Source organism: Thermobia domestica, chromosome 13 (genome assembly GCF_964235325.1).
Source record: "Thermobia domestica chromosome 13, izTheDome1.hap1.1, whole genome shotgun sequence".
NCBI lineage: Eukaryota > Metazoa > Arthropoda > Insecta > Zygentoma > Lepismatidae > Thermobia > Thermobia domestica.
Genome location: NC_137466.1, coordinates 858,922 through 881,974, shown reverse-complemented (window position 1 = coordinate 881,974; position 23,053 = coordinate 858,922). Strand labels below are relative to the sequence as shown.

Below are 23,053 nucleotides of genomic sequence, written 5' to 3'. Positions count from 1 at the left end.
TAACATCACTAAAAGAAAACCCTTGATTTAGAAGATTTAAAACCTTAACACAAAGATGACCACATATAACTGAATTAAAGTCTTGTATTCGTTCGCCATTGTAAAATAAGTTTTCAGTACCAATATATTGTGCCAGTTGTTTAGGAGGAACACCACCATAAGAATCGAACACGTACTTTATGTTGTTATCTTTCCAATAGCATATCCAATGAGTACCAATGTTTTCTGATTTATCAAAGTTAACTACACCACATTCATTTATATAGGGTTTTTGTGGAAGTTCATCACTCATAAATACACCTCTAAATCGTTTTATCTTTAATTTTTTAACCAACCTCTCTATATCGAAGTTGGTCAATGGTTTTAGTTTTTCGATTTACCTGCTCCCTGCTTTTCTTCCATAGTCATATTGTGTCTTTTTTGTTCTTCAAGTTCTTGTTTATTCTTCTTAGCATCCAGTACAGTTTTAGTAATCGCTGCTGCACCACCTGCTAATGAGCCAACTGCTCCTAAAGCTGCTAAAATGGATGGAATTGTAAAGATAAAACCACCCATATGCTCTTTCTTAATCTTTTTCATTTGTGCAGTAGTTAAAGTTAAATCCATTCCTTTACTTTCTTTAATTTTCTTAGATTTATCACTAAGTTGTTTCTTTGTTAATACATGATCAATATTTAAATCCTTTAGTTCGTTATAAGGAACACTAAACATACAACCTTTAATAGAACACATCTTCCTATTTATTTAAGAGAAAATCTTAGTTTGTAAAAGTACAGTTGTTGTTGCTCCACCAAAATCAATTAAGGAATCATTCTCATCTTTTATCCTTATCTCAAAATTGTCAACCTTGTCTTTGGATATAGGGAAAAATAATGGATAAGTAGGCTCGTAAATAATAATATGTTTGAACTCAGCATCTGTTTTAAATGATGCTAAAATTCCTGTTTCCCTATGTGTATATTATGTATCTTTAACAAACATGCCATCTGCTATATTACAGTGAACATTTATAGTATCAAACGGATGAAACTTTGGCAACTTACTTCCAATATGTGTTTTGTTCTTTTCTAAAACTTCAAAAACATTAAACCCGAGGACAGTACCTATACTCCCAATTGTAACATCATTACTATCAGTTTCAATTTTAACTCTATTTCGTAAATGATCTTCTGATAATGTTATGTTGATGGATTGAGATTTTAAATATTCATTAAGACTCTTTAAGCTGTATTGCCCTTCTGTTATAAAAACTTGTCTATCACCATATGAGAATCTGTTTTTTTTCTGTTGTTATGTTTGGAGTTAGATATGTACTGTAAAACCCAACTAGTCCTATACTTAAATAGTTGCTGCTGTTGTCTAATTCGTAATGGAGTTTCTTCTTTAAAACAGAAGTATCACTCGTTAATTTAAATACCTTAGCCATTTATTATATAACAAATGAATGAGTTTGATTTACCTAGAGATATTCCAAGAGAGAAAGTAATCAAGTTAATAGAAGATGTTATTCAAAAGTTAGAATACAGTTTAAAGAAGAAAAAGAGAAAACTACGAATTGTTAAATATGCATACTACACTTTGATCACGTTATCAGTCATACTTTCTGCAACAACTGGATTTATTAATATTTTTATACCTGTAGCAATTTACTCAATATTAACAACGTCTCTTGCAACTGGAAGTGCTATAATAACAGGTTTGTCTTCTAAGTTAAACATAAGCAAAAGAAAAGACGAATATAAAACCATTGTCACTTGTATTAACTCATTTAAAGAACAGTTAGAGATGATAATAACATTAAATGGTGAAATGGATAACGCATATATAAAAGATACGTTGCTTAAGATCAGAGAACAACTTAAAGATATAAGATCATAAAAAAGTCGATTTTCTCTATAATAAATGAGTAAGAAAACTATTAATTGGGATTTAAAAGAGATGATAAAAGAAACAACAGTGAAGAAAAGAAATGGAGAGCTTATACCTGATGATATTCATTGTCTTATTGTAGGTTCATCGGGGTGTGGTAGGACGTTTTTGTTATTGAATTTTTTATTACAGCCAGGTTGGTTAAACAATAATTACTTCTATATATACTCTAAAAGCATGAATCAGCCAAAGTATCAGCAGTTAAAAGATCGATTTGATAAGGCAGAACTAAAGTTTAAGAAACAAATAGCAACGTTCTTAAGCGGTAATGATTCTATTGTACCTATTGATGAATGTGAAAAATACTCTGTAGTAGTGTTTGACGATTACATTTTGGAAAATCAAGATACTGTTAGAAATTACTTTACAAGAGGTAGGCATAGACATTTAGACTGTTTCTATCTTGCACAAACATATTCAAAAGTACCTAAACAGCTTATAAGAGATAACGTTAACTTCCTATGCATATTCAGACAAGATGATACTAATCTTAAACATGTGTATAATGAGTTTGTTGGAGGAGATATGTCTTATGATAAATTTAAAGAGATATGTTCAAAATGTTGGCAAGATGATTATGGTTTTATAGTAATTGATATGACAAGGAAGGTAAATAATGGTAAGTATAGGAACAAGATAAAACACTTCTTAAACGTTTGATGTTTATTGACGTTTATTTATGTTCTTTAACGTTTATTGACGTTTGTTCGTTTTCTATATAATAAATGGATGAGAAAGATATTAATAAGAATATCAAGTTAAAGGAGTTCTTGATAAAGGGCTTCAAATCTTGGAAGAAAGAAAGAGCAGGTATATATGATAAATTTAAGACACAAGAACAACCTGTAATTGATGCTATTCAAAATTTAGGAAGTGAGATCAAAGAAGTAGCAGAACAAAATAAAAATCTAATAACTGAACTTGTTCCGGTTGTACATAAGACGGCTTCAATAAATCCTAGTCTACTAGAAACACCTAAAAAGATAACTTATGATAGTTCTCCAAGTAGTAGTGATACGCCTATAACGGGAGAAATAAAACAAATGAGAAAACAAATTAAAGACAAAGTGGAAGGAGTAGAACCTTTAACAACAGTACAATCATTTGGTAAGATTGCAACGAAATATTACAGTAAAAGAAATGATAGTGTGTTTGGAATAAGAACTGTAGAAGAAGATGGAAAAATAATAAATAAGATAGGAAATTCTGAAGTTAAAGTGAATGGTGATGATTTGATAATTAATGGTAAAACTTATAAGGGAACAGAAGGTCTATGGGAATTGTTAACGATGAATACTAATAAAACCATTGAAGATTATGATGATGATGATTTTGAACAGTACAAGGAAAAATTAATAGACTCAGATGCTGCCTTCCAAAAATATAATCGAGATAAAAAGGTAGCATCTAGTAGAGGCTCATAGTACATTAATATTATCAAGCCTATTTGGGATAATTATATTAAACCATCTTTACCTCCAACTCCTAAAAGGACTGGTGAAGGAATTAAACAATATACAAAGATACCTAAAGAATATATATGGATGGATGATGTGAGAAAGTTAATTGATCGGCTAATAGTTAAAGATGGAGAAGAAAAGGCTTGTAATAATAACTTTTATAATGAGAAAGTAGGTATAGTGAGTATGATTAGTAATAAGCTTTCACAATTTATTCCTAATGATCCAAAAGGTATAGGTTATTTGATTAAGATCTTAAATACATTACCACCACGATTCTGGAATGATGAGAAGATTGGAAAAGGACTAATGAATAAGATTTTAAACATGAAGGGAATACCGGAGTTACATATACCAAGCTTCAGATTTTGCGGGCCTTTTACGAAGCTTTAAGAAAGGTTAGAGAGAGGTGATGAAGGTATTAACCCATTAGATGAGGCTTGTAAAGAACATGATATATACTATAGGGATAATAAAGATACAGAATCAAGACATATTGCAGATAAGGAATTAGAAAATAAAGCATGGAAAAGAGCATTTAGTAGTGATGCGTCAATTGGTGAACGATTAGCTGCTTTTGGGGTTGGTACTGCTATGAATGCTAAGGTTAAGTTAGGATGGGGATTATAAGTTTTTTAATTGTTATTATGTATGATTCTTTTATGGGTATATCCCATAAAAGCGTTGTTTCAAGATTTTCTTTATAATAAATGGATAGTGTTGAGAGTTACGAGTTACAGAGTTTAAAAGCTAACACAAGAACATTTAATAATTTGAATGAAGCTAACAAAGATATTGAGTTTGATTTCAATGTGGGCGATGGTTTTATACATCCACACAAAGCAGATTGTCATATGACTTTTGAAGTTGTTGGTGCATCAGTTGGAGGAATATTTGGTGCAAATGATACTATAAAACTTGTAGATAACTTCTTACCATTCTTCTTTTCTCAAATTGAGGTTAGAAAGCATGGTGTTGTTATAGATATGATTGAGCTACCAGGAATAACATCAACAGCTATCGGAACATTAAAGATTTCCAAACCAGAAGTTGAATATCTAAAACAAGCAGGATTTGAAACAGATGATAAACTTGGTCTAAGAAAGGACTTTAGTGTTTTATATCCATTAAGATTAATTCCTGGCTTTTTAAGTGATTATAAAGAGGTTATGTGGAAAGGTGGATTGAGAATAACATTTACAAAAGCTAACAACAATAACGATGTCTTGTATAAATGGACTGGATCAGGAGCAGGTGCAGCAGCTCCTCATGGTGGAAAAATAACAATAAAAAGTATGGAGATAAGAATGCCTATTGTTGAATACGAATCTAATTATGAAAACAAGTTAAAGTTGAATATTCTTAAAGAACCAAAAATCATGTTTTCATTCCATACTTATCAATGTGTTCAAAAGACTGTTGTAGGTTCTTTCTTGGAGTTTGATGTTACTACTCAATTTAATTCTAGACAATTTGATATGCCTGATTTCGTAGTTGTAATGTTCCAAACTGATAGAAGTGGCAAACAAACAGCAGATGCAAGTACGTTTGATCATTGTAAGGTAAAGAATATCTATCTTAAGAATGGAAGGAATGAGGTATTTCCAAAAGAATCAAGAAACTTAGATATTGCTAACAAGGATTATTTTAAGATGTACGAAGATTATACTGCATTTAAGAGAATAACATGTGGTAATATCGAAATGTACTATGATCCTAAAGAGTTTATAGATAACAGACCAATGTATGTGATTAATTGTAGTAAGAGGAAGAATGTATCGGTAAATGAGAGAACAAACATAAAGATTGTAGTAGACTTTGCAGAAGCTGTGGCTGCTAATACTATATGTTATGCGATTTTAATTGGACAAAAGAACTTTACATATGACCCTAAGAATGAGAAAGTAGTAGAAGAGTTTTAGATAGTTAAATGTATGTTTGTATTAAAGTTTTTCCATAAACAAAATTGATAAAAAATGATTAAATATTTTTTGGTGAAGATAAAAATTGAAGAGTGTTCATTGATTTTCTATATAATAAATACGATGTCAAGTCATATTGAGCTTTTAAATAAACTTGGAAGTCTTGAACAAAAACAAGTTATTGGATTAAGAGAATTGGAATTAAATACAGAATATAAGATTGTGAAAATGGAAAAGATTAAAACTAAGTTTGGGAAGAGCATTTTAGCTGAGTGTGAGGATTTTAAGGTCTTTTTTCCACCAAGATTTACAAAACACTTAACAGATAAAATGATTGATGAGATCGTTAAAGATGGAATAAAAATCAAATACACTGGTTTAAAAGATAATTATCCAACTGTTGAGTTATGTATGTAAATTTTATGTAAATTTTCTATATGTAAATGAGGATTGGTTTTATGAATTTCTCATAAAACGAGCATTTTCCTTATAATAAATAAACTATGGCCAATAATTTGAATAAAAAAAATGATGTTAAAGCATTGAGATTCCTTCGCATAGATGAGTTAGAAAAAGGTAAAGCGTACGAGGTAACATTATGGAAATTCATTCAAACACAACGTTATGGTCAAAGAGTTTTAGTACATTTAGATGAGAAATATAAGACGTTATTACCACAAAGATATAATGATGAAACAGAAAGATTTGTGTGTTAAGTATGAAGGTTCGAAAGATTTAGATAATGGTTATAAAATACATCAGTTTTACTTTAGAAATGAATCCAAAAAATAAAACTTGTAATTTTAAGTATGTTTTAAGTGTTTTTATGATTTCATTATCAATATCCGAACTTGTAATTTTAAGTGTATAAGTGTTTTTATAGTATCAGACTATAAAAAACTAAGACCTTTGGATATACAGAACATAATGTCATTTGAATTTTAAAGATACATGTATAAATAAGGGATTTATTTGAGTTTTTTGTAATTATATCCTTAGAGTTATACAATTTATAAGACATTCAATAGATAGGAAATTTATTTGTCTATTGGTTGTCGTTTGAATTTTGAAAATCGGTTAATATTTGACGATTTTATAGCAAGTTCAAAATTTCGGGGATTTTTTACGGGTTTATTTTTGAGTTTTCGGGAAAATGTTATTCTTTAAAAAAGTCTTAAAATTTTATTTGACTTATAGTAGTATTTTTATTTTTTCGATTTGTTGAAATTTTGTGGAAATATTGAAAAAGGGAAAAGTATCCTTTGGGTTATGCAACCATTTATGCATTTTAGAAAATTGCTTATGTTATTAGTATTCATTTGCCGTTTGAATTTTTGAAATCGGTTAATTAGAGACTGAGGTATTAAATAATAACGTTATTTGGGGGTGGGACTGCAAGTGTTGCCAACTCACTTTTAACAATTATCATATTTATTAGTAATGGGGTGAATTCATCCCTATATGTTTTAAAGCGATATCTTGAAAAATTAAAATCCTGGAAAGTTCCGAAAAAATATATTGAGTTGGAGACACTGCATGGTAAAACATTAGTTTCGTTGGCGGGTTTATTTAAACAGTTTCTCGTTCATGCTAGCTAAGTAACAAGGAAAGTTTTTTAATTTGCATAGTTGAAGTTGTCCGATCAGAAATTTTCATGAGCAACGAGTGTGAATCAAGAAATCGAAGACAGACACTCCGCCAAAGGTTTCATCTGGGTTAATGCTGGCGGAGTTGCTTATTAAAAGAAAGAAAGCATGTTGCCTCTATGTGTATGTATATATGTATTTTGGCATCAGGAGAAGGAAAGAGAATCGGATTGGACGGTCCTGTGCTGGTACTGGAATCGTTCAAATTAATCAGTGACAAATCATCTGTTCCGGAGTTGTATGTATTCCTTCTCATTGAGTTTTTAAAGCTAATTATTAACGGATTTTCATGATTCAAGGGTCAAATGAAAGCTTATAAACTGGAGATTAAGATGCAATAAATATATTTTGTGTAGGATTCCATTGTAAGTTTTTAGATGTAAGTTTTTATGATTTTAAATGTCATAAAAGCATATGCAATCTCACTTTGGGGTATCCCTCTGTGTTAAAGTACAATAGTCAGGGGTGGCTTCATAAATTTTTTTGGTAGTTAGGGGGTGGAGGGGGAAAGTGGGGCAAAACATACATATGTACCCTACTACGGCCACCTTAACTTACATATATTTACGCGTATTAACCGTACGTAAATTAAATTGGAAGTACAATATTTCAGGGATAAATTTGTACAGGTACCTAACTTAGAAATCAAACTGAACACCTAAATAAAAATAATATCATTTTCAGAGAGGTCACGATTTTTCAAGTTTTTTTCCAAGTTTATGAATATAAACAAATATCATTCGAAATCATTTCTTATCCTATCACAACGAAGTGTGCACTAGGAACCTAAGATTTTTACCATAGAAACAGAAGCTTCCTAAGTTTATATGTATTCAGTTGTTTATTTTCGTTCGACCTGACTGAAACCAGAATAAACTAATAAGGAACGGACATGAACCTGTCATCCGGACATCCTAATTAAACCTAGTCCATTCGATAAGCAAAACAAAGATATGTTCATGCACAAAAAATAGGTGTCCTGTTAGTATAAAGAAAATCGTAGACTCGCATTGAAATAGCTATTGCATCAACACTGTTCATTTGAAAGTCATGGTTTATAGTTTATTTCCTTCAAAATGAAACAAACTTTCCAAAGATGCTATTCATTGTGTATAATAACGTACTTGAACAGGGAAATTGAGAGAATGTTGGAATGATTCCGTCCAGAAATCTCTCCCATCAATTTTGGACCTCTTTTGAGTGGCCCTGGCTAAAAATACACAATCCAAGTATATCTCAAATAATAGTACAGGGGAGAAGAAGTGTGTATGCTAAGTATTCTATTGATGTGAAGAAAGATATTATATACCAATACACGTTTTGCCTCATACCTACTCTGGACGGATGAGAGGAATTTCTGGACGGAATTTTCCCGACATTGTTACGCTGTCCTCATCTGAACTTATCGAAGTAAGCATGGACAGTTTCATAGGGTAAAGTGAATTTAGTCGATCCCACCCCACGTTCTGTTTTATTAAATTTTGCAGCTGAAGCAGAGAGAAACTATTAAGAATTCACTAAACTCGTCGGAATGTCCAGAATCCATAAAAACTCTCTTCCACCAGGAAAGTTAAATCCTTGACACAAAAATATCAAATTGTAATAAATCGAGTATTTCACTATGTTCTCCATTCAGGTTAAATGATAAGCTCTTATCAATAAATATGTGTTTATGGGAACAATTCAAACAAACGTGTGTACAATAGCTTGACAAAACTGGAACAACTGAACTTTCATCCACCACAAACATATGCATCAAGTGCGACTTAACGCCTTGCAATTAACCGTCCAAAGACTCACAGAAAAGCTATTAAACTTCACAATACTCCTCCTATTCAGCATGAATAATTCGTAGCACAACCTTACTATATCACCAACCACTAATCCAATGCATATTAAACAAGCGGAGTAAAATAGCACAACTTCATTACAAAATCTGCTCTAATCGTCGTAACAGTTTGGTTTTACTTTAATATCCAATTCTACACTTGATATCATCTTTTACCCTTGATATCACAAACTTCAGTATGAATTGGTGTCTTACGTTTTTCACATACCTGTTGGTTTAGTTCGACAACCAAACTCTTGGCGGCGCTAAATAACTATTAACAGAAGAATATTAAAAGCGCAACTTTGATACTATTTATCATTACATTTATCTTATCTAAATGAATTTACGACACGTAACAACATCGCAGCGCTCCAAATAAAAAAAAATCTATGATTTCTTAATGACTCTTAATGAAGTCTGGTTGCCGTTGGTCTTGTCGTCTAAATCAGTTTTTAACTACGACCTCCACCTTCTACTTACCTATTAGCATTCACTCAAATCACTCATTCGATATTTAAAGTAAATGAACTAAAAAGAGTGAAATTCCCCCACATACACTCCAACAATCACATTTTGGTTAGTCTAATAGTTAACTAGAAGTCTTAGGTCCTAACCAGAAACCAAATAAGATAGTTCTTAAAATCTGATTCGATGAGTTGATTTAGTTAATAATTAATTAATTGATAACAATTTAACCAAATTATTAAACAAACATAGAAACTTCCAAATATATATAAACAACAGAGGCATAAATCTACGAACTTAGAGAAACTGGAATAAATACAAATATTGAAAGTTACAATAGAGAAATTCAATTTTCGTCCGCGGAATGCTTTTTCCAGATATCTTCTCTGTCTTATTCATTCTTCCTTTGACAATTTATATGATCCCAAATTCTTAAATACATTGGATCGATCTCGACAATAAAGCGCATTCATATTGGTGATAAACGCTTGCCTCTACCACAATGAACATAACGAAAGCATTACTAGAACATTGCGACCAAAATGAACAAAAAAATTAATATTACATATTTTTTATTATAGGGTTAAATCCGTGTAACGTGGGTTCCTGTTAATACGGCATGGCGTGTCCTCAGATTGCGGTTCGAGGAGAAGGCCTCTACATATAGAGGTTAGCTGCGAATATATAGAATAAGCAGTCGTGGACAGCCGTCTAGGAGTGGTCCTCCAGCTTGGAGGTTTGGGTAAGGCTAAGAACCTCATCCTGTAAAGAAGCACTTGTTCATAAATATTCACAAAAGACTCGGACAAGAACTAATAACTTGGCACCACTTCTGCAAAAGAAAATCGACATGAGATTTGGACATGGAATATTAGAAGTCTTTATAGGGCAGGCGAGTTAAAATCCGTAACGAGTGAGTTAGAGAATTACAGGATGGACCTAGTAGAAATTCAGGAAAGTAGACTGGAAGGAAATGGAATTTTGAATTCCGGAAATTTTACGTTCTTTTACGGGGAAGGAAATAAAAATCACCAATTAGGAACACGGTTTTCGGTTCACAAACGAATATTCCCAGCAATTAAACAGGTTGAATTTCTTACTGACAGACTTTCTTTTATTATTCTTAAGGGATGGTGGTGTGTTTTTGTTTCAAATGTACATGCCCCAACTGAAGATAAGTATGATCATACAAAACGCAGTTTTTACGAAGAAGTGGAACGGATATTTGACCAACTCCCGCGATACCATATGAAAATTCTGTTAGGGGATTTCAATGCGAAGGTAGGACGACAGAATATTTTCAAACCGATTCTAGGGAACGAAAGTCTGCATAAGGAAAGTAATGACAACAGTGTTAGACTCGTGAACTTTGCAACGTCCAAAAACCTAATCGTGACGAATACAAAATTCCCACATACGTTCATAAATACACTTGGACATCACCAGACGGAAAAACACATAATCAAATTGATCACATTTTAGTAGACAGAAGATGGCAATCTAGTAGTTGATCTAGGTCGTTTAGAGAGGCTGATTGTGACCTGGTAATAGCGATAATAGGAGAGAGATTATCGTTGAATAAAGGTAATATACATTGTCCGAAAACGGAGAGATACAATTAGAAGGAATTAGAAGAGAGCCAGGCAAGAGAAGAATACCGGTTTGAAGTTTCGAATAGATTCTCGGTTTTAGAAGAATCGGAGTGCACTAGTGTTGAGGATACCTGGATTGAAATATAGATAGTATTAAAATTTCAGCAAAAGAAAAATTGGGACACGCGGAAATACGTAGGAACAAACCATGGTTCGACCAGGAATGCATAAAACTAGCAGAGAAGAGAAAACAGGCAAAATTACGCTGGCTACAAAATTCGAATGAAATAACAACACAAAATTTCGCAGATATCAGGAGGGAAACTTCCAAAGGTTTTGAACAAAGAAACGTGATTTTTTGAAAGCTAAAATTAAGGAACTCGAAGATAATAGTTAAAAGAAAAATAGTCGGGACATGTATAAGGGGATCAGCGAATATAAGAAAGGATATAACCTCGTGCTTATGTATTAAAAAATATGACGGTACAGTTCTCACTGATACGGATAGCATCTTAAATAGATGGAAAGATTTCTTTGACGATTTGTTTAACACGCAACCAAAAACTAGTGTGCGTGAATAACAGGAGATACACACCGCAGAACCGTATATTGCAGAACCCAACAGAATAGAAATGGAAACCGCTATAAAGAAATTAAAGGAACACAAATCTCCGGGTGTAGATGAAATTCCGGCTGAGTTAATTTTATCTGGAGGCGAAAACTTGTGGAACAAGATGCACAAGCTCATTCTCCTTATCTGGAACAAGGAAGAATTGCCACAAGAGTGGAAAGAATCAATCATTGTTCCAATTCACAAGAAAGGCGACAAAACTGACTAATAATTATCGAGGCATTTTTCTTCTGTCAACATCTTATAAAATCATTTCAAATATTCTATTAGCAAGATATTGCCCAAACGCAGATGAAATTATTGGAGATTATCAATGCGGATTTAGACGAAATCGATCAACTAACGACCATATTTTTACCATTCGCCACATACTCGAAAAAAAGTGGGAATACAATACCGCGGTAAATCAATTATTTATTGATTTTAGAAAGGCGTACGACTCGGTTAGGAGAGAAACATAATACAACGATCTTACAGAACTTGGAATACCGAGAAAGCTAATTAGATTAATTAAGATATGTGTAAATGGATCCCAAAGTATATTCCGGGTAGGAAAATATTTGTTCACGAGCTTTCACGTCGAAAATGACCTCAAACAAGGAGATGCGTTGTCGCCATTATTATTTAACTTTGTGCTGGAATAAGTCATAAGGAAAATCAAAGATCGCAACCAGGGCCTAGAGTTGAACGGAATTCACCAGGTTATGGAATATGCTGATGATGTAAATTTAATAGGCGATGATAGGAGAATGATAGAAAGACATACAGAGATCTTGTTAAACGCTTGCTGGGACATGAGTTTAGAAGTAAATGCAGAGAAAACTAAATACATGAAAGTGCGTCGCGACCGTAATACAGCAAATTATGGATGCGTTAAAATATTAAATAATACTTTTGATAAAGTGGATAGTTTCTAATATCTAGGATGAATATTAACACTGGAAAATCATATTCACGAAGAAATTAAATGTCGACAAAAAGCAGGGATTTCGTGTTACTATTCGGTTCAAAATCTCTTGTCGTCGCGAATTCTGTCGAGGAATTTGAAGCTTAAAATATATAAAACGATAATCATGCCTGTTGTTCTGTATGGTTGCAAAACATGGTCGCTTACTCTGAGGGAAGAACATAGACTGAAAGTATTTGAGAACAAGATCCTGAGAAGAATATTCGGACCCAAGAGGAACGAGAATGGGAAATGGCGGAAACTTCATAACGAGGAACTACATAGTTTATGCGGTTTACCCAACATTGTTAGGGTCGTCAAGTCTAGGAGGCTTAGGTGGGCAGGTCATGTAGCTAGAATGGAAGAAAGTAGAAACGCTTTCAAAGTCTTGACTGGTAGACCCATAGGAAAACGACCATTGGGAACTCCTAGGCGCAGATGGGAGGACAATATTAAGATGGATCTCGCAGAGATTGGAATACAAAGTAGAAACTGGATGCAGTTAGCTAAGGACAGAAGTCAGTGGAGAGCTTTTGTGAATGCGGCATTGAATCTCCGAGTTATATAGGACATACAGTTAGTTAGTTAGAGTTATAAGGTTAAATACATTCGATCTATATTTCACTGCAGATGTACTGGTATGATAGTCTCCATAAATGACATATTTCACATAACACGTACACTTTGTCTCTCAGCACTAATATATACATTATCGGTATATCACATTTTAATTAATTCACAGTGGTTGAGGACGATGAAGGTTAGCCAATATTGCTATGTGAAGGTAATATGGATATAATTCTATGAATTTTAGTTAATTCTTAAAAATTTATTAGATTCTGTGCTTAGGTATTATTCTTCATCACTTGATATAGTTACTGCTTTTGAAAATATGTTCAACATATTTTCAGCTGTTTCCAGCTGGCGTACACAGTCTGTGTGCCTATTACTATACGGATATTGACTTGATAGATGGTTCACTGTGACTGAAGAGAAAAACTGAAAACGGTCCGCTGGCATTGGGAAATTGGTTTATTGTGACGGTTACATCAATTATGTTGTTTCATTCATTTATTTGTTGGAACTACGTAAGTCAGTCGTCTTGCAAGCTTCTATTTGCAACAGATATTCGTTTTTGCGTATAAGTTCCATACTATCCTTGTCGTCTCATTGATAAAGCAGGTAGGTGCTGCCCTCTAGGAATTTCTACAAAGGTGTGTCACCACCTGCACTTCAGTGCACAAGCAAAGGTACAAATAGTTATACATACTTTTCTATTCTAAGCTTGTTCCAGAATCAGACTTGAGTAAGAATGTGTTTGGACTTGAATTGAAATCGTTTGGCATTATCAACATTTGAATCTTTTCTCCAAAAAGGTACAGTTTATGCTGAGTGAAGAAGTTTAAACTAAATCTTCAAAAGCATAAAAGACAAAGGAAGTGCGGAACTCTTATAGACAAAATAAATAAGTTTTAGTTCGGTACAGTTCGAAGTCGTACTGACTTAAATTATCTTGTTGAACATATAACTGGATTATATTACACTTTTTACCGTAACTCATCTGCAGCAGAAATAGAATACATATGTGATGTTGTTGGGGGGGAAAATGTGTATATATTTTATTATTGCTTGCAAACTTACTGGTTTGAATATATCTGTACAGGATGACCAACGACGTGATAATAATTAAGCAATATTAATACTTAAAACAAACTAACAGAGCACAAGGATATATCATAAAACATAAACAATTACTTATCGAAACTAGAGGTAAAATAAATCGAGGTCTGACAAGGAGACTTACGGAAGTGTCACTCACCGATTTGAATCAAACTTTGCATACTTGTAAAACATCGAAAAATAGTGGACATGCATTTTTTTATTTCGGCAATGGCGCTGGGTTTAAGGATAGAAATCACCCTTTGAACGTTAGGGATGATCTCCAAGCATAGACAGAAAGCAATCATTTAATGTAGAAGAAAACATACTGCTAAGGAGGTGGGGATTAGTAGAGCTAATTCAGAATTTGATGTCAAAATTACAAAATTCAAAGTGGCGGATCCAATATGGAGATTACAATGGACATTTCATTTTTGACTAAAGGTTGTAATTTAAAGACACCATAGTGTGGAACTAGTCTTCAATATACCACATACCAAAAATTTCAGAAAAAATATTTCTTCGTTACGGAGATACAACGCTTCAAACAATGAAAAATGAGCTGCTTACGTGACGGCAACACAGACAAGGGCGTGACGTCACAGGTCCGTATCGCTCTGTGAGTCGCATTGGCAGCTTCAGGGAATCTTTTCAGTTTTCAGTTTCTTACTGCAAACTACAAATAAATTTAATAGAATAGTGAAAGGAAAAATGGCAAAATAAGTAGTACACTTACTGTATATAAATGTAAAGTGTTAATAAGACCTATTTTCCTAGTTTGAAGTACATTAATGGGCATTTGTAATGTTCTACCATTACAAATATTTTAGATACTTAGGGGAAAGTGTTGTACCTTTGAACACTTGTGCTTTTCTCGAATTCAGAACTATCTAGGTGCACTGATTAAAATTCGTTTGAAAGAGTAAATGAAAAAAGCACTACAAATGCGTTTGGCTGTTGTTTACCGAGTGTTGTGCCGAGTAATGTTTCTTTTATTTTTTTCACCCCCGAAACAAATACATTTTTTGTAGTTACCTTTTGAGATTTGTGCTCTTCGGTTTTCGCAACTTGTGATATTTATTTGTCCAAACTTGGGGTAGAATCATTGGTGAATACATTAATATTTTTAGTTTTAGCATCTGTTCGATATTTAAGCTAGTGAGGAACTTTTCTTCGTAATGGTGGCCCTCTTGTACCTATGAACATTAATGCATAGTGTACCTTTGAACGACAAATAATACCGTTTAAAGCTACACAATGTAAGTAGTTAAAACAATTGATATACTTTATATAGGTTAGGTTAGGATATAAAGTTATTAATTATAATTTTAAGTAGTTTCTAAATATTCGCTTATTGTACAGCATACAAGGTTGTTAAAAGAGCTGTATATGCTCAACTTTATTGTTCACAAGTTTTTGTTAGAACTTCTCTTCAATTTTTAATTTAGTTAATAATATTTCAATTCTGGGGAACTGTTTATAGCTAAACCTTTTACTACAATTTATAAGTATTAATATTTGTGGCTTCTTTTTATATTATTGCCTCAGAAACATTGTAATTATCGATTTGTTCAAAGGTACAAGATGGTCTGTTCAATGGTACATGTTTTTTGGATGGATGTTTCCTTATTATATCCTATAAAAGCTACCGTAATTATGTAACACGTTTAAAAATCATCCTATCTGATAGCAAAGAGATCGCACTTCAAATATACGACAAAAATTGGGGAAAACGTGCTGAATATTAGCACGAAAAATTTCGAAGACTCTAAAATTTTTCACAGGTACAACCCCTTCCCCTATACACTTACGCAGGGTTACTTTACTGATGTATTACCTCAAAAACTTTAGAGTCTAAGCACTATATCAGTTTAAATTAAATCACACGCAGATTGAGAATATCTAGGCCACATATTATAGTTTTTCTTTATTTTGAAGATTTGTCGTGAATCTCCATGCTATTATACTACGGCTACAAATAAGCACTTTATGCACCAAAAAGTTCTTAATCCCTTTAAAGGTGTTCATTTCCTATTACATCGTTCCATTTTTTCTACTATTTACTCTGCATATTAGGTTCAACCCATCCCATTGCTACAACTATTCTTATCTTAATGCTACAAGAATAGTATTATATAGCGCTTTACTTTCTTACTATATTTCTACAGAGGAAATACTGATGCGGTGGTTTGAAGCTGAAGAATGCTGTAGCGAATAAAGGCAGACAGATGGTTAGGCTGCCGAAAGACCATCATAAACAAGATAATTTTTCTTGTGACCTAAGCGCCCGTTCTCAAACCTAGGCACCATAATTAATACAATTTCATGCATGAGTCTTCATAATTATAGATTTGATTTAACTTATTTAGGAGCGAGACTCCTATTTCCAATCGGCTTGACTAGCTGACGTCCAGGATTTTTCAAACCTGAAAAAGAGGAATATTCATTATGTGTTGCTTATGTTGTTACTTTGAAACTTCAGCCTTTTCTTTTCAATAACCATACACGAAACAGTGTTCTAAGTATACAAACAAAAGTTTATTTATATTCTTTCTCCCCTTCAGATAGGCCCGTATCCACGGGAGGCAGCCCCCCTAAAATTTTCAAAGAGGCTTGCAAATAAACTATAATATGTTGATGAACTATAATATGGTTGGATTACCACCCTAACTTGTACCGGGTCCCCCTACATTTTTGGTGTGTTTACAAGCCTGCCCTCAGCTCTGAGATGATAAAAGTTTGGTATATGGTAGTACATTTGCAAAAGATCATATCGTGAAAGTATTGTGTTTTAAGTTCTGAGGTTCACAAGTTAACAAAAGCCATGAAAGCAAACATTTGAAGAACTCAGCCTTTGATAAGTTTCGTTCAGTAGATTAATTTCTCTTATATTGTTTCACTCACTGGAACAGAATATTGTATTCATTACTCGCCCTGACATATCGCGAACATTTTTTATCAAAGACCAGTGGATCAATAGTGGAGCGCTCACCTCTAGTGTGAAGGATACCTGGTTCGAATTCAAGCCATATGAATTTGTGGTGTACAACATCGTGTCCGTGGGTTTTCTTGCGATTCAGACGTTTCCTCCCACATGACCATTCCACCGATTCTTTTATAATCATTCACTCTCATTAACCATCTGTCTCCCTTTGCCTACATTACATATTCGTGGAACATAAAAGTAGCAACTTCATTTTATTTTATTCAGTAATAAACCACTGCAATTTGTTTGTTATTATTACTGTGAGAGCACATCTGTTTGTTTGTCGATTTAAATGTTAACTCATGCACAAAAAACACTTGTAAATGTTCACATGGAGTAATATAAACCATTTAGGAGTATGTTCCATGGAGTAAAGAACACGACAGTAAGCACGAAATCATGAAATAATATTGCTGATGTGTAAAGTAGTTCGATAGTAGCACTAGCAAATTATCATTATGCTCATGAACATAATTATCATCGTAAGTTTGTGAGTCCTTGTGTTGAACTCGAAAGAATTTAGATTAATTTTACTTGGAGCAATGTACCTTCATGTATAAATTTCTTTGATATTCCTCCTGAGCGCATAACTATCGAATCCATTATAAATTTGCATATAAGAAATTAGCACTCTACTATCAAATAACTATGATTTTATATTGTTGATTACTTTCTTAAGAATGAATAAAATTCGTTTCGAAAGGTCGGTGGGTGACCGAAACATGAGAATATTAATTAGTTTCTTACCTCACGCTGCAAACAATGTCAATAATTTAGCAAATTAGTACACTTCAACTTTGTTCTAAGCTACTCAAGTATATTCAAATAATTGGCAATAAATAAATAGCTTGCGTTTTATATTAAACCTTAAATTCTGTCACTTTTGTTATTCTTTGTCTTATTAGCAACTTCGTACACATTTGAAAAACATGCATCGTATATTTTGCTAAGCCGTTTCACTAGTGAGTAGCGCAGACTTTTTCCCCTGTGCCGACCTGTGAGGTACAAACATGGTGGTGGTTGTTTAAGGCGCACAAGTAGCAGACCGGAATTCAATCGCAAATTTCGACTAGTTAGAATCGTTCTCCGTAATCAGCTAGCTCTGAAGTTTTATATAAAGCAACAAAAAATCAGTTGAAATGTCCATTACTAAAAGTCTTCTGGTTTGAAAACCTCTGCAGTTAGCCAAGATCAATTGTAGTTGGCAGGGGTTACTGCGACAAGGTTGCAGATCGATTTGAAATCCCTTTCTGCATTTATTTTAACTGGATACTTGATCAAAGTGAGTTTCTGCATGTCTAACTATTCGGGGAGTTTATTTATAGCGAGTCCCCTCGCGTGCACCACGTCAGGTTGTACAACGCCAACTAGTTAGAGATATACAACGCCGTTTACTCCAGTCGGCATTGGGATATATGTCTTTCGTTTTCAGGCCGCGACATTTTGCAACAAGGCGTTTCCTTAAATTTTAATACTGTCCGTCTCAAAACTCTCATTCACTGGACGAACTAGCATTGGCCATGAAGCAACGAAAATTGTCTTTGATTACAATACTCAACCAATCGATGATAAGACTTAATCGGTCCTTATATAATCGAGTCGAACTTGTTATCTATTTTTCAGCCCTTCCTGGCGGGAGCGCTTTTAATCGGACTTCACGTTACTTAGTAGATCCCGTCTCATATAGCCTCGCTGCTCAAAGGGATCTTAAACTCAAAATCAACTCAGCCTACTTTCAGCCTCACTATTATATTCAACAATCCATTTTAACGGTAAAGAAAGTGAAGAAGAAAATTTCGGGGATCAGAATTAAAGTATTGTATTATCAAAATTAAATACCAAACCTACTGTCCAAATTTAGCGCCTATTCCGTTCTTCAAGGTTTAACATGGGATCCAAATATATTATAAATCACTATAAATAAGCACCCTGAATAGTGAGAGGCGAGGGAGCACATTTTAAATAAGCACCCTGGGTAGTGTGAGATACAGATACTCACTTTAATCAACCAACTCGTAAAAATAATTGCAGAAAGGGATTCCAGATCGGTCTGCAACCTTCTCTCAGTAACCTCTGCCAACATGTTCATGGTTAGCTGCAAAGCATTTCAAACCAGAAGACTTTTAGTAATTGTAATCTTCATATTGGATCCGACATTTTGAACTTTGTAACTTTGACATCACATTCTGAATTAGCTCTACTAAGAACCCCTTTTGACCGTATGTTTTCTTCTACATTAAATGATTGCTTTCTGTCTATATTTGGAGATCACCCCTAACGTTCAAAGGATGATTTCTACCCTTAAACCCGCGCCATTGTCGAAATAAAAAAATAAGTGTCGATTATTTTTCGATGTTCTACAAGTATGCAAATTTGATTTAACTCGGTGAGTGACACTTACGCAAGTCTCCTTGTGAGAGCTGTAGTTCTAAAAACACTGCAATTTAGTATCTCTATGACATTAAAGAAATGTCTCCAGAGGGTGGAGTGGACAATAGGTAAAATATCACAAATTTATGTATGGTCACTGATCAGGCATGTGTAAGGATTTTAGGAAATATATATTGAATTGGTTAATATACATAGTAAACCTTTAAAGAGAAACGTCTCTGAATATTTATTGAAAAACAGCATGGCACCAAATCGTAGATATTGTATTGATGTTCAGAGCCCATTGCTAACTAATTGATCCTTTAAAGATGTTCTGATTGTAAGAGATGGCGCTAGTAGATGTTCGTTTCTTGAACCAGTGAGGCAGCCTAATTTTAGAGTTATCATTAATAACATTAAAAAATTATGATAACACTATGGTTGGATAAATAATCTAGTTTCAGAATGTACTTTATATTTGTTGATAATAACTCTGAAAGTTATCTTTATAGCCAAAATATTAAAAAAAATATAACTACCAGTGTTTATAATTCTAGTCTAAATCCAGTAGAGGAAATGAATGTATTAGGGAAACAGGTTTTTGAGATGATATATTAATGAAAATCAGTCTCAGTCGTCTAACATTCTAAATAAAGTTCAATTTACTCTCAATAGTAGGAATATTAGTGAAATATACTTAGATGGAAAATGATTTATGTTACTTGATAGTAAGACTTTTGAGTTAAGTTTTTTTTAGAAATTAACAGAATAAAGGACAGATAGCAGATATTATTTCTATAATAATCATGTAAAAAAAGTAGCAGGTATATAAAAGTAAGAGAATTCTATTAATTTTCCAAATAGTAGACGAGGAATATGAAGAAAGGTTCTTTGTATAAGAAATACAATCTAAATTACATGTAAAACTTTTTGGCTTGTTTGGGTGAAATGAATTGATAATCCTAATATTAACATTAAACGTCAAGCAACATATTTGAAGAAATATATAAAAAGGAGGAATGCAGACGAAGCTAACCTAACCTTAGAAAAATTAATATAACAGAAAATTAAAAGATTTTAACATAATGAACAACGAGTTACATTATATAAAAACATAATCATTTTGTACATTGTAAGAAGGACAAAGAAAGGAAAGTATGTTCATATCTCAGTAATTTTGTTTGCATAAGAGTAATATTTAGAATTTATATTCTACAGCTTTTATATGATCCCGGGAGACCATTCTCTACTGTAAATGCTCGTCGTGGAAGAGCTTGGATAAAAGAGGTGGTACCTTCCTTTTAACCTAAATGGCTGTTCTGTGGTTTATTAAGATCATTTCCAAACATCAGTAACTGTATTCTTCTTATGCCAAAAGTGACTTATTATACATATATCTGATGTTTACAGATCGCTAAAATTTATAGGTTTATTCTATGTTACTGATGAATTGTGTTTAAGGAATGTGGCGAAGAAATGCATTAGTGCGAACAAATAAACTCATTTAAAAAATCTTCGAATTAATTTTCCCCAACCCCAAGAATTAAGGGAATCACAAATATTTCTAAATAATCCCAAAACCAGATCAAACAATCTGTTGCTCTACGCTGTACTTCCAGAATAATTATTTTTACGTCATTGACTAGTTGACGTCATTGACAAACTTAACCATGGGAATCACATGGTCTAGTATTTTGTGTGCTATTTCACATTTAATTGGAGTATGTCAACAAACCAATTATATCCAGCCATAATTTCCATCTATTATACGTATTCGTAAAATTATTATAACATGCTGCATGATTAGAGTACATACCAAATATATCCAAATTATCTTTGCTTACAGTCAATGTTCTTCTAAATTTAGCTGCTTCGAAAGTAAACAGAAATCCCGATGCATGTTGGTACTTTTCCCATCCATATCTAAACAAGAAAATATCATATAAATGTAAGGTTTACACTGGTAAGAAAAGTTTTTCATATTATCTAAAAGTAACGTAATTTGTATAACATTTATATTTCAACCTTCATGATATGATTATTGAAGACTTGTTTTGGATCATGCTGCTTATTTGATTGTCTCTATGAATAAACTGATTACTACCAAGAGAAGATTACAAAAATTTCTGTTAATTTTATTTCAACAAGTATGCATCTTGATAATTCCCTCCATTGTCTGAAACATTTGGCAGTATATATAGTCTATTATCTGTTTCAATTGCGTTCCAGAAAATCAAAGCAAGGGAATCCTTTTCTGGTAACGCATAGAGCTGAAATTCTTGGGAAATAAGATAATTCTTTCCTTATTTTTTTGTGAAGTGCAGTATGAACAGTTTTGTTTTCTAAATTTTGATAGATGGACCAATATATTTTACTTGAAGTTTTAACAGCTTTAGGATGCCCCTATGTGGAAGCTCCATCGCACATCGTAATTTTGAAACGTAATTGAAAGTATAATTTCATCATTATCTCCGTGTTTTTTTTGTTTTTTTTTTTGTCCCATCATATATTTTCAGATCCAATATTAAGTGACAGTATGGTTGAAATATGTTCGAAAGTGTTGTTCAACATGTACAGGGTGGCTCAAGGAAACAGGAAATTTGGAATGTTAGAGTTGGGAACACTGCATTGCAGGCAGTTCGGAACTTCGCGTAGTTGTTGTGAACGCGTTGGCATTTAGTAATCATACAGCATTAGAGCAGAGCAGCATTAGAAAATGCTATCGTCGTGAGAGTGTTTTACAAGTAGGATGATGATATGATTACTCCGAAAAGAGTATTTCGACAGCATCTGCAGTTAAGACGTCATGGATTAGTCTCATCTGCTCACGAGATTACAACTTGAGTGCGTAATTTTCAATAAGCTGGTTCAGCTTTGGGAAATAATCCGAAAGGTGCTATTCGAACAGTACGTACCCAGGAGAACACTGCAGCTTTTTGTGTTTCCGGCTCTCGCCGCTCCGTTCGACAACATGCATCTGCGCTAGATATTCGGTTATAAATTGTGCAAAGAATACTGGAAAATTAAAGTTTCACCCCTTTAAGTTACAGATTATGTAGAAATTACATCCATGAGACACTGTGTGGCGTAGGTAGTTTACTGAATGAGTTCTTGCTAAAATCCACGACAATTCGAATTTTCTTACCACTATGCAAGTGTCAGACGAAACTCCTACTACCTTAACATACACTATACTGAACAAACATAATTTCCGTTGCTGGATACAGGAAAATCCTTCCGAGCTCCAATAAATAGCGCCAAGTTTACAGTATGGTATAGAATGACATTACCCAAACTACAGAATCGTCCACTCAGTATTTTGATATACTTGAAACATTCTTTACACTGAGAAGCCAAGATCTTAATGTTAACATCGAGAACATGTGGTTTCAGCAGGACAGAGCAACATCACATACTGTTATTATTTGGACAATCCTACCGAAAGGAAAAGGTATTTTGATATCGGAGAGCGCTAAACAGATCTCACTCATCTCGGTAAAAGTTTGATTCCAGTGATGGCAAAAATCTCGCACAGGTAAAATGATGCGATCTTAGACCCAAATAGCGATGTAAGGCGTATCAATATAACCGGGAGGAGGTGGGGATCAGATCGATA

The 23,053-nt window shown here is 33.3% G+C and overlaps 1 protein-coding gene across 1 annotated transcript in view; it reads right to left on the bottom strand.

The window, feature by feature from the left end:
• LOC145667987 (uncharacterized) overlaps positions 1-23,053 on the bottom strand; it is a 216,756-nt gene that overhangs the window by 14,160 nt on the left and 179,543 nt on the right. Inside the window, exon 4 of the mRNA XM_081735428.1 lies at positions 21,254-21,360. Within this exon, the coding sequence (XP_081591554.1) occupies positions 21,254-21,360 (107 nt within the window). The remainder of the gene's footprint in view (positions 1-21,253; positions 21,361-23,053) is intronic.